Source organism: Palaemon carinicauda, chromosome 13 (assembly GCF_036898095.1).
Source record: "Palaemon carinicauda isolate YSFRI2023 chromosome 13, ASM3689809v2, whole genome shotgun sequence".
In the NCBI taxonomy this organism is placed as follows: domain Eukaryota; kingdom Metazoa; phylum Arthropoda; class Malacostraca; order Decapoda; family Palaemonidae; genus Palaemon; species Palaemon carinicauda.
This window is the reverse complement of record NC_090737.1, coordinates 64423038-64436336: the sequence shown is the minus strand read 5'-3', so window position 1 is coordinate 64436336 and position 13299 is coordinate 64423038. Positions and strand designations below refer to the sequence as shown.

The 13299-nt window shown below is 35.0% G+C and overlaps 2 protein-coding genes across 2 annotated transcripts in view; one reads left to right on the top strand and one right to left on the bottom strand.

Annotated features, from left to right (window-relative positions):
- LOC137651632 (uncharacterized) overlaps positions 1 to 3895 on the top strand; it is a 15650-nt gene extending 11755 nt beyond the window's left edge. The window contains exon 2 of the mRNA XM_068384852.1: positions 3776 to 3895. Within this exon, the coding sequence (XP_068240953.1) occupies positions 3776 to 3895 (120 nt within the window). The remainder of the gene's footprint in view (positions 1 to 3775) is intronic.
- Positions 3896 to 4331: 436 nt separating this feature from the next.
- LOC137651631 (uncharacterized) lies at positions 4332 to 4889 on the bottom strand. Its single transcript, XM_068384851.1, has one exon. It carries the CDS (start codon positions 4887 to 4889, stop codon positions 4332 to 4334), a length of 558 nt encoding a protein of 185 aa, XP_068240952.1.
- Between the last annotated feature and the right edge of the window lie 8410 nt (positions 4890 to 13299).

Here is a 13299-nt window from a genome sequence, read left to right as displayed (position 1 = left end):
CCAACAATTTTGATATATGTTTGGTTATAATTTCATTTGTAAATCTCAAGTTGTTGAGGAATTACCCATAAATGGTAATCAATACATTTTGCCAATCTGAATTCTTTAAAACGTCTAGGCATGTCACGAATAATTTTGGAGATATTGGGTCTCCCTATATAACTCCATTCTCAATCGGAATATTGTTTTAGGATTTTTGTATTTCCTGTAGAGATATCTTAGTGTTCCGATAAGAAATTCATCTATTTCCTGTCTTTGAAGGGCTTTCATTCCTGCTGAGGTTTTGACAGGATCAAAAGCTTCTTCATTGTCTATGAATGCCATACATAGTGGTTTCTTATACGCTGTTATTTTTCTTTAATTAGCTGGTTAATTACATGAATATGGTCAGCTGTTGAATAACCACTTTTAAAGACTGCCTTCTCTCTTGGTTGATGTAAGTCTAGAAGTCTTTTTAGTCGGTCTAATACGATCTTTGTAAGAACTTCATATCTTACGGAGAATAATGTTATTGGGCGATAATTTTTCAGGTTTTCTGGGTGTCCCTTTTTATGAATTAGTATGATGATAAAGTTTTTCCAAACTATAACTATTGAACATTTGTGTAAAGTTCATCGAACTTCACTATTATGAAATCTCCAACTACTATTAAATCTTTTGATAGGCCATTTTTTTCCGCTGCTTTGCCTCTTTTCATACATTTTAATGCTTTCTTTACTTTTACTGCTACGTTTGGTACCAGCTCAGGTGTTCTATTATTTCTTATATCACTATCGTATAGAAATTCTATGCAATATCTATTGTTGATAATATTACCAATTTCATCGTTAAAAGCAAACAGCACTTGACACCCTGTTCCAAGTCTTCCTTGATTGGAATAACACTAAGGAAAAGAAAAATAGCAATATGGATACGAGAGCAAACTAAAGTAGAGGATATCCTAACAGCACGTAAGAAAAAGAAATGAAGATGAGGAGGACATACAATGGAAATTACAGAAAATAGGTGGATATTAAGAATAAAAGAATGGGTCCCTATAGATTGCAGTAGAAGCAGGGTAAGGAAGAGAAGACGAAGAATCGGCAAACTAAAAAAAAAGCGGGTGTGGATGGCCATAGGAAGATCATAAACAGACGCAAGTGGAAGGACATGTCTGATATCATCATCATCTACTCCTACGCCTATTGATGCAAATGGCCTAGGCTAGATTTCACCAGTCGTCTCTATCTTGAGCATCCAATTCAATATTTCTCCATTCATCATCTCCTACTTTGTGCTTCACAGACCCTAGCCATGCAGGCTTAGGTCTTCCAACACACACACACACACACACACACACACACACACACACACATATATATATATATATATATATATATATATGTAATATATATATATATATATATATATATATATATATATATATGTGTGTGTGTGTGTGTGTGTGTATGCGGGTGTGTGTTTGTGTGTGTGTGTGTTTGTGTGTGTGTATTCGTGCGTTTGTGTATGGTTGAATGAATAATTGTGTTTTGTTTGTATGCGTACTACCACTGTTGTTATGATTTTCCTAACCACTGTGAAAATACAGAAATTTATGTGCATACAATGATATTTCATTAAAATAATAGGATAAACCCCAGATCTTGTAAGCATTGTCTCACAACCTCCCTAGTCAGATAATGGTCACATGATGACTTAGGGTCTGGATAAAAAAAAAAAAAAAAAAAAAAAATATGTCCCTCCCGTGTCATATTACCTACAATTATGGGGTGAAATATTCCCGGAAAAGAAAGGAGCCTAACAAAAAAGCGTATCTATTTGACGGTCCTTTTGCTTTTCTTCATCACATTGAAATATTTTTTTGAGAATATATATAATAAAATGGAAGGGGAAAGTAGAAATAAAAATCTACCATTAAGTCCACTGTGATGATAATTATGATATAAATGATAATAATTATGATAATTATGATAGTGATTTTTCAAAATAATGAATATTTTTACCCCAACTGTAATAATAATCATACAGATAATAATTATGATGATGAAAATGTGTTATGAAAAAATTATATATGCACCAGTAGATATAATTTCTTATTTCATATTATGTTTTGAATGTACGTTGATCGGAACGATAACGTCAGTAATTATGAAAAAGTTAGACACAGCATTTCGAGCTCAGTGCTTTGTGTTTATGACTGGCAAGGGCTTATGTTTCCTTAAACAAATTAAGTATCTCGTCACTTCCTTTCAGATGTTTTAAAGTCCTTGCGTTTAAAATTTGCCTAACTCTCATTTAGCTTTTATGATAGAGTTCATTATGCTCTCTAGTTTTCTTGATTGATTTTTTTCTTTTTTTCAGGTTACAGAGAAATCAACATGAAAAATAATGTCCTATGATATTAATGGTGGGTATAATAGCCTGAAAACAATTCCCCGATGACGCTATATCAAAAGTAGATTGAATGAATTATTTTTAAAGTGGTGTAATTCGTGTATATGAATAAATGAATGAGTTTGGGCAATATGGCCAAGTGATGGGGCTTCTTTGAATATGTACTGATATGTGACCTCTAGATTCCGAATTTTCCACAGAAGCAAGGAATAGTGGCATTGAATAAGCTAGCAGGGAATTGCCCTAGACCATAATACACGTCATCGGAGTCCAAGCCCCCTCTCCAACTAAACTAGAACAGTGAGGCCGATGCAATGGCTCTTGATGATTCAGTACTTAGACCTATAGGCTTCTCCAAACTCCCCATCCCTACCGCACATGGATAGTGATATTGTAGACACCACAAGAAAATACCGAGCTTGAGCGGGACTTGAACTCCAGTCCGGTAGATCGTCAGGCAGGGACTGAGAAGAAATATGGCCTTACTCTTACATATAAAAATTTCTTTTACAAGTATATATACAATAGTTGGAAACAGGAAAATACTAATGAATCCATACTTCCCCTGCTTTACCAGATCAGTGGTGCACTGATATGATATTTGATATTTATGACGTATCAGAAATACTACAACGTAATAATTACCTTCTTCTTTGTCTGCTTCTTTCCCCAATTTTATGTTGGGTCAATGTTTCTGGCCAGCGTTCTCCATCGACCTCTGTCCCACACTTCATCACCGGTTAATCCCTTTGATCGAAGGTCATCCTTGATACAGTCCATCCGCCTTCGCTTTGGTCTCCCTCTCCTTCTCGTTCCCTGTACCTCCATTTCCATCACTCTCCTCCCAATATACTGTTCATCTCTCCTCATGACCTGACCAACCACCTCAGTCTACTTTCTTGGATCTTATCTGATAGTTTTTTAACTCCTGTGGTACCCCTAATTACCTCATTCTGTATCTTATCTCTTCTTGTCACCCCACACATCTATTTCAACATTCTCATCTCTGCCACATCCAGCTTCTTCTCTTCTGTCTTTTTTATTGCTGACGTCTCCGCTCTATACATCATTTCCGGTCTCACAACTGTCCTGTGTACTTTACCTTTAAACTTAACCCCTATTTTCCGGTCGCATATTACTCCACACACTTTTTTTTTTTTTTCAATTCTTCCATCCTGCTTGTATTCTGTGGTTCATTTCTGCCCCAGATCACCTTCCTCTGCAACTGTTGATCCTAAATACTTGAAATTTCTAATTCTTTTCAGCCTCTCTCCTTGTAAAATAACTTCCCCATTCTCCACGTTTTTCAATCTTAAATACTCTGTCTTTTCCTGTTGATCTTCAATCCTCTATTTTCCATTTCTCTTCTCCACTCCTCCAGTTTCTCTTCTACTACCTCTCGCCTAGTGCTACACAGTATAACATGATCAGCAAAAAGCATTCACCAAGGAGACTGATCTCTAATACCTTGTGTTACTACATCCATGACCAGATCAAATAGGTAAGGGCTCAATGCAGACCCCTGATGTAGCCCCACATTTACTGGGAAACTTTCTCTTAGGCCTATAATGCTCTTAACATTTTCTTCTGTCCTCTCGTGCATATCTTGGGCGATTCTTATGTATTTCTCAGGGACTCTTTTTTTTCTCTCATACATCTCCACAGCTCCTGGCATGGTACTCGATCGTATGTCTCTTCCATGTCAATAAAGACCATAATGTAATCCTTTCTGTTTCTCCCAATGTTGTCCTATCATCTACCTCAAAGCAAATATTACATCTACAGTCCCTCTTCCCCGCATGAATCCAAATTGTTCCTCACCAATTGTTGTTTCATCTCTGAGTCTTTTCTCAATGATCTTCTCCCATATCTTCATAGTATGGCTTATCATCTTTATGCCTCTGTAGTTGTCACATTCCTGGATGTCTCCCTTCCCCTTATAGATGGGGATGACTAGGCTTTTCCATTCCTCTGGAATCATTTCCTGATTGAAGATCTTTTGCCACAGGTCCCACAAGATATTTATGCCTTCCTCTCCAAGACTCTTCTATACCTGCTGCTTTACTACTTTTCATCTTTACTGCTTGGTCTACTTCTCTTCTAGTCACTCCTAAGGTAACTACCTCCTTTGGGAGTCCATCTTCAAATACTGTTCTTGGGTTCTCCTCATTCAATAGTCCTTCAAAATAAGTGTCCCACCTACTTTTAATTTCATTCTCTTCTGCTAGAACTATACCATTGCTATCTTTTATTTGCCCTATCTGCGCCAGGTCTTTAGATGCAGCATCTCGGGCTCTAGCATTTTGTAGTATTTTCTCCTCTCCTGCTGGTGTTTCAATCGCTTTATATACTTCATTTAATTTCTCTGCTTTCGCCTTAGCTACTGCTCCTCTTGTCTTTTTCTTTGTCTGCTTATAGTTTTCTTTATCCTGCTCTTTTCCTGAGAGATCTGTCTTCTTCTTGGCTTCTTTCTTTGTTTTTACCCATTTTTGCATCTCATCATTCCGCCACCACAATTCCTTATCATTTGGGGGTCTTCATACCTGATGACTGTCCAAGTACTTCCGAACCGATCCTTAGAATCTCTTTACTATTCTCAGTCCACCATTCTTGTACATCCTCGTGTAACCTTACTGCTTCCAGCACTCTTCCCTTAAACAAGACCCTCAGTACTGCCTCTTTCAATTTCCACCTCTAAATTTTTGGGTCCATTCTTGTCTTTTTACCTCTCCTACAATTTCTTAGTCTGCAATCAATTACCACTAACTTGTGTTGCACTGCTACACTCTCCCCATTTACCTCCTTGCATTTTCTAACCTACGTCATATGGTCTCTCTTACACAGCAGCAAATCTATCTGTCTCTCTCTGCCACCGCTACTGTAAGTAATCATTCTCTTAATCTTTTTCTAAAGCAACTGCAAAATCAATCACTCTTTCTCCCCCATCATTACTCTCGCCCACACCCCAACCTCCATGCATTCTTTCTATTTGCCTGTGTGTGCTTGCATGTCTGTATTTTCAATTTCGTTAAAGAAATGGATATATATCTCGGGAATTATGAAGATGATAAAAAGAACTGTGAGTGCATCTTCAATTCCAGCAAATACTTTCATTTTGAGATATCTCATTCCATAGCGTAAATGCTACCCCCTTCTCTCTCTCTCTCTCTCTCTCTCTCTCTCTCTCTCTCTCTCTCTCTCTCTCTCTCTCTCTCTCCTCTAAAGTTATATGGAAGTTTTGTAATTCATCATATCTGAAGAAAAGACGAAAAAAAAAACCTTGAATACCAAAGAGAGAGAGAGAGAGGAGAGAGAGAGAGAGAGAGAGAGAGAGAGGAGAGAGAGAGAGAGAGAGAGAGAGAGAGAGAGAGAGAGAGAGGGGAAGTTCTAAATGGAAAGTATGAGGATAAAAACCAAAGAAAAAATATGCAACCAATGTCATGCGAGGTATTTACTTCGAAAAATCTTTCCTGTTTTAATTTTGTAATATTTTCTTTATCATGACAGAGACTCGTTCGAATTTTGGTAATTCTGTAAGAAATAAATCTATGAGAATTCTGTGAAATACTTCAAGGCTTCTATTTTATAAATTGTTACAATTATTGATTATTTTGATAGTTACGAAAGAAATATATACAAACTATTACTTGAACATTAATGAAAGTAATAAGTAATCATGTAGCAATACAATTGTTATTTTACCCATTTCCTGGTATTCAGCTATCTCTAATATGTAGGGCAAAATCAAGTGACAACACCAACACGAAAAATAAAAACGACATCATCAAATATATATAAAACAATTTTAAGGAATCATATGCTTTTGACCATGAACCTTTGTAAAAATAGTTTTTCTTTTCATCCATAAAAAGATTTACTATCAATCAGAGTTATGTCAGAGGGGAGCAAGATGGCAAGTTCCGACGCAATATAAACAAACATGGCACTATATGAAAGGGTCTAGCCTCCAAATCCCTATCATTGAAACGTTCGTTATTGTCCGAAAATTTGGATAAAAATCAACTTCCTTTTCAATACCTCTATAAGGGTCAAACCTGGGTTGGAACCTCGTAATTCAAAATTATGAATTTTATATATGCCAACTAATCATTTTAAAAACCCTTACATATGGCAAACTGATTCGCATAGAGTTTAATTAGGGAGATATATTCAATAATATTGCAAATAGATAAAACCTAGAGTTCTTGAAAACAAGATCTTCAGCACATGGATTTTCGCAATAATGTCTAAAAAAGATAGCTGATATTGTATATGGGAGTATAGTTTTTTCCACATAGTAATAATCTAAGGTGATCGGATGATGAGGTTTTGATGTAATTGTGGTATTTTTACGAAATATTGGAAATAACATTATTGATAATTTCAAATCATAGTGGACTGGCTCTATGATTTATTATCTAGCCGGAGTTATGTTAATATGTTAGACTGCCGAATTGGATAAATGCACATATTTTCCTGTGCCAGTAAGATTACTTTATAGTGACATATCGCACTTCTGTTTTCAAGGATCCTTTTGCTTATGAAGTTTGTGACATATATTTATTACATTCTACAGTGAAAATAATAATTATATCTATAATTTTGTGGACAAAATTAGATTGATGTTTTAGTGACTTAGAAATAAATGTTTTCCAATGAAACAATAAGAATTCGAGATTCACCTTACTACTCAATGCTGCGGCAATTCTGGCCTTAATGGTTCCTTATAAATGGCAGAGGCAAAGGCCAGGATAATGTCCTAGAGACTGGAAATATACACATATGATCAACGCCCAAGTCCCCTCTCCATCAATCTAGGAAGAGGGAGGGCCAACCAATGGTTGCTGATGCTTAGTTTGATAAAACAAACCAACACTTCACTTAATGAGAATAATCAAAATTTTTAATTATGTTAGTAAATATGAAGAAAATACATTCTAATGAAATAGAATTAGATCTTAAAAATACCATCAGTAATTTGCTAAAACTAAGCAGAAAAAAGACTAAAATAAACTTCAAAGGAAGGTATAGAAAAATAGAAAAAATGGGGCAACACAGACTCCGAAAAGATGTATTAATAAAAAAAAAAAATAAAGTAGCGCAACATAGAATAAAAAGTTTAACTAAATTATAATTAAGACATGGACAAAAGCACATCAGTGGCAGAGAAAATGTAGCCTAAAGTATCAAAAACTAATATACGTAGATATGAAATTGAACAAGTAAACAATTTGTGATTGGACACATAGTTTCTGTTTCTATTTTAAGTTAGGGGATAAGAGAACTATTTTTTTCTGAATGTAAGAATATTCTACAAAAAGTTTTCAAACTACAAAGAATTGAATTGATTTCTTAATGCCTATAAATATGCAAGGAAAGTAGTAGGACATGAACAACAAAGCATACCCAATATAATCTAAGAACAAACTTTGCCACGCTTTTCATACATATGTATGTTTATTTTTTTTTTTTTTTTTTTTTTTTTTGTAAGTGACTGTTAATATGATCACAGAAACATAGATAATATACCAATCCTGTTAACAATGTAGTAATTGTATTATATCTTACGTGTTTGACGCAATTGTACACTGTAACGGTGTTTCTATTTTATGTATATATATATATATATATATATATATATATATATATATATATATATATATATATATATATATATATATATATATATATATATACACTCACACACACACATATATATATATATATATATATTATATATATATATATATATATATATATATATATATATATATATATATATATATATATATATATATATATATATATATATATATACACCATAGACTCCTTTAAGGAAGGACTGGAACGTCAGGACCTCGGGGTTTTTAACTTGAGTCTGAAAGATTAACTTGAGTCTGGACTAAAATGACTTCTAGAAGGGCTAGAAACACGTTCTCTGGATCCAAATGGGGGTTTTTGAGGATGGTGAGTTCAATAGTAACATTTTCAACACCACCTGGGGTCATCTTCAAGGTCTAAAGGTCATTTATCAAGGTCAAATTTGTGAATTTCGGTAATTTTTGCTCGTTTTTTGTGTGTAACTCATAAATGGTGAGAGATAGCTGATTATAATATGAGGCAAGTCTGCAGAGCTGTCCAAATTTAATATATATTGTCTAGCAATGTTCATCTAATCAAATGTTAATGTCTTTGAGTTTTGTTGTGATGAGAAATACCGTTCTTTATTCCTTATTTTAGTGTTTCATTGTTTTAGGGCTTGTTTGGAATGTTTGAGTAATACAATATTTGACAATATATATTAAATTTGGACAGAACTATAGACTTGCCTCTTATTATAATCAGCCATCCCTCACCATCTATGAGTTACACACAAAAACGAGTAAAAATGACCAAAATTCACTATTTTGACCTTGAAATATGACCTTTTGACCTTGAAGATGATGAAGATGACCCCAGGTGGTGTTGAAAATGTCACTATTGAACTCACCGTCCTCAAAAACCCCCATTTTGACTCAGAGAACGTGTTTCTAGCCCTTCTTAGAAGTCATTTTAGTCCAGGACTCAAGTTAATCCTTCAGACTCAAGTTAAAAACCCCGATCAGGGGACGTTCCAGTCCTTTCTTGAAGGACGAAATATGACAATATATATTAAATTCGGACAGCTCTGCAGACTTGCCTCATATTATAAACAGCTATCTCTCACCATTTATGAGTTACACACAAAAAACGAGCAAAAATGACCAAAATTCACAAATTTGACCTTGATAAATGACCTTTAGACCTTGAAGATGACCCCAGGTGTGTTAAAAATGTTACTATTGAACTCACCATCCTCAAAAACCCCCATTTTGATCCAGAGAACGTGTTTCTAGCCCTTCTAAAAGTCCTTTTAGTCCAGACTCAAGTTAATCTTTCAGACTCAAGTTAAAATCCCCGAGCAGGGGACGTTCCAGTCCTTCCTTAAAGGAGTCTATGACACACACACATAATTATATGTATATATATATATATATGTATATATATATATATATATATATATATATATATATATATATATGTATATATATATATATATATATATATATATATATATATATATATATATATATATATATATACATGTTGCTCTCCCTCGCACTGAAAACAACCTATTTAAGCCTGTCAGTTCAAAAATTATGTTGTTTGAATTTTTTTGACGTTCTCACTTTCAACATCTTGTATATAATCCCATGAACCGTTGAAATGAAAATAATTGCTTTTGCCTCATCTCGCCTAACAGTACTCCTGCACAATAGATGACCACCGGAGGAATCACTCCCTCCCAGCTCCCCCACAGTGTTGTGCCTAGTGTTTGAACATACTACCCACCGAACTTGTAGAATATTCTTGATGAAACTGCGGACTTTGCCAGCAGAAAAGCGTTCGCCTGGTTACAGAGTGCCGAATTACATTTTCACATCAAGGGTGCGATCAATCAAGCATCATATCAGACTATGTTCTCGCAGTGATCCCTGAGGACACTTTCCCGGAAATCTCCGATTGGTTCCCCAAGTAAGGGGACATTTCGATAGCGTACGACGTCCTCAAAACATACCTCCTTGAGCAGTACTTACCATGACCAACCGCCTGTATAGCCAATATCTTTCAGTTCTCACAGCAACGTTTTAAGGACCAGAAGGCTTCACTCCCCCTCAGTGAAATGCCCAACATCACTCTCATGCAACCTCCCGAAGAAGGCTCTCCTAGTGAGGTGAGCCTATTTCGTGCCCTATGGGTTCAATGTTTACCTGCACTTCTATGGGGTGCTATACCCGATGTTGATATTTTGTCCCTTAAAGTCCTGAAGACCAAAGTCGATGTCTTATGGACAGCCAATTCACTGCCTTCAAGACCTACATCTATAGCTCCTGACAAAGTGGACAGCTTTTAGGTGATATCCAAGAGGCGAGGTGAATGCAAGTAACTTTTTTTTAACGAATCATGAGTATATATAGAAGCCATTCTGAGTAAAAACATCACAAATATTCAAACCAAATTCTTCATAAAACGGAAGTCTTAAATAGGTTGTTATCGGTGCAATGAGGAACAATATATATATATATGTATATATATATATATATATATATATATATATATATATATATATATATATATATATATATATATATATATATATATATAAACCTTTACAATGAACGAGCTAGTGGGAAAAACGTGCGGAGCAGTATCTTTAACCTATATATCTTCTGCACGCAAAAATGGGTAGATTTGCAGATGCATAGATAATTTCCTGTTCTATCCCAATTCCTAGGTTTCTTTAACCCAGCTCATTGTACGGAAGTCGAAGCCAGCAGTGAAGCCCTAGCCATCGTACGTATGCTATAGTATGTCCGCAACATGAATAAAATATACACAGAAGGTTTGGTAATTAGGACCCAATGAATGATGATAAGATGACGAGAGAATGACATATTGAACAGACAAACTTCAGACAAATTGCCCTACCTTGTGTTTCACATAAGGTGGGATAATTGTAACAGAACAGAATAAGTTTTTATATATTTTCAGTATATTGGTATCTTTTGTTGCAGATAGACATCCCTGTGATCCTCTCACTTTTGTTGTAAGCAGCTCAGCACAGATCTACAACAGACATATTGTCTAATAGACTAACTTACTAACTCCCTCATTGACAGCCGTTGATTACAGTTAGTACCTTGGGTCATGATGAAAAGGTTTAGGACTGCCTCTCATTGACGACCCTTAGTCTCTCTCTCTCTCTCTCTCTCTCTCTCTCTCTCTCTCTCTCTCTCTCTCTCTCTCTCTCTACTCCACAATGGCCCAATCTCATATAAGTGATATGATGTTGACCTCGTCCTACCAATGGATGTTTTGGTCCATCACACTATAAGCAACAGTGACTCCCTGCTGAAGAATCAATTGGTCTGTTCGGCCGCAAGTAATGCTTTCCCCTCTCACACTGTTTGGGATTCAAGTTGCTAGGAAGCAACTCTATTTGTATTTAGATACTGCAGAAACCTTCCCTACTTCGACTTTTGATATAGTAAAGTATCAATCTTTTGAAGATGAGTCCTCTCATGACCCTGGATCTCCTCTTCTGGACCTTCCTATCAGGGCAGTTAAGGTTCCTTGACATCCAACTATCATTAACCTTCTACAGTAAAGTGCAAAAGGATTTACAGTGTCTGGGTCAATGCTTATGACAAAGTGCTTCTAGTGATAAACAAATACCCCAGAATCCAAATCTTAGTGAGACCAACCATTCAGGGAGACAGGATTTTCTAAACACATAATCAAGAATCAGTTAAAATCATAGATTAAGTTACCAAATGTCACCAACTTACATCCAGAGGAGAAAACTATGATCTACATGTTATGTGGTTACTCATACAACTGGAAATTGAGTCTCTACTTCAGCATCCCTTTATCCTGAGACTGTAAAGGTTTGTCACTAGAGCTAGAGGTCTCTCCCACAAAGCCAAGATTTTTCTACTGAGTCATCCCTCCTCTCTACTAGACCCAGGAATCTGATGTTTTTTAGACTGGAAGAATATACACCTCAATCACTTTGATGTCACAGATTCCAGATATATGGACTTCATAACTTAAAATTGCACAGATTCACTTCCCACTTATAGCATTTTCTTTTAAAGGAATGATAGTGATACCTGCCTTGCCCTATACAAAGCAAAAGAGTCAGCAGAGTCCCAGTGTTCTGCATGCCACCAGTCCCGTCATGCCTTGAATGAAAGATATCTGGAGAGACTCCAAATAATAGCCTGTACTAAGGGCCTTCCTCCATCTCCATCCCATCATTAAATTTCTTTCCGTCAACCTACACACATATATATATACACACCTATACACACACACACACATATATATATATATATATATATATATATATATATATATATATATATATATATATATGTATATATATCTATATATATATATATATATATATATTATATATATATATATATATATATATATATATCTATATATGTGTATATATATCTATATATGTGTATATAAAATGTGCGTGTTTTTTTTTTGCTATTTATATAGATACATGTATATATATACATATATATATATATATATATATATATATATATATATATATATATATATATATATATATATATATATATTGAAGATACACAGAGTGTTTCTGACTTCAATCTTCATTACTTTATTTCATAACTAAATAAAGCTGAAGTTGAATCCGTGTCCACGAATAAATATTTTCCTTTAATTAAAAAAGATACCTGTTACTACAATTTCAGAATACAAAAAAAATCAATCACTGTCTAAAGAAAATCAGAAAACTGTTCAGGAGAAACAAAACAGAAAAATTATATCACACTCTCAAAAATAGCGAATCCCTCCATTCAAGTAGCACCAAAAGTAAGAACCCAATGGTTTTACTTTTGCTCAGAGCTAAAGAATTGGTTAGGTAAAATACTGAGAAAACACAACATGACTGAAGTCAATCCTAATCAGCCAGCTTAATCCAATAAGTCAGTACAATATTTTGGAAAGAAATCTATAAAAGAAAATCTTCTGGACGTCCTCTAACAGATAAAAGTTGCTCTCCTTCCTACTAGGAACACTATTATCATGTATCGTGCAACATATCCGATGACACTGACGTTCCATACACGATGGAAGAACTTAATCTTGCCAACTCTAAAGAAAAAAAAAATTACACCAGAAACAGGTCTCATATCCTACATTATGCTCAAAATCATGGGAGTTCCAGTCAAGACTGTATAGCTTTTCCAATTAACCTAATTCCTCTGAAAAGAATTTATTCTCTTCTATGGAATGATCATGATACCCGACTCGTTTCCTTGCCCAGAGTAGACAACGCCT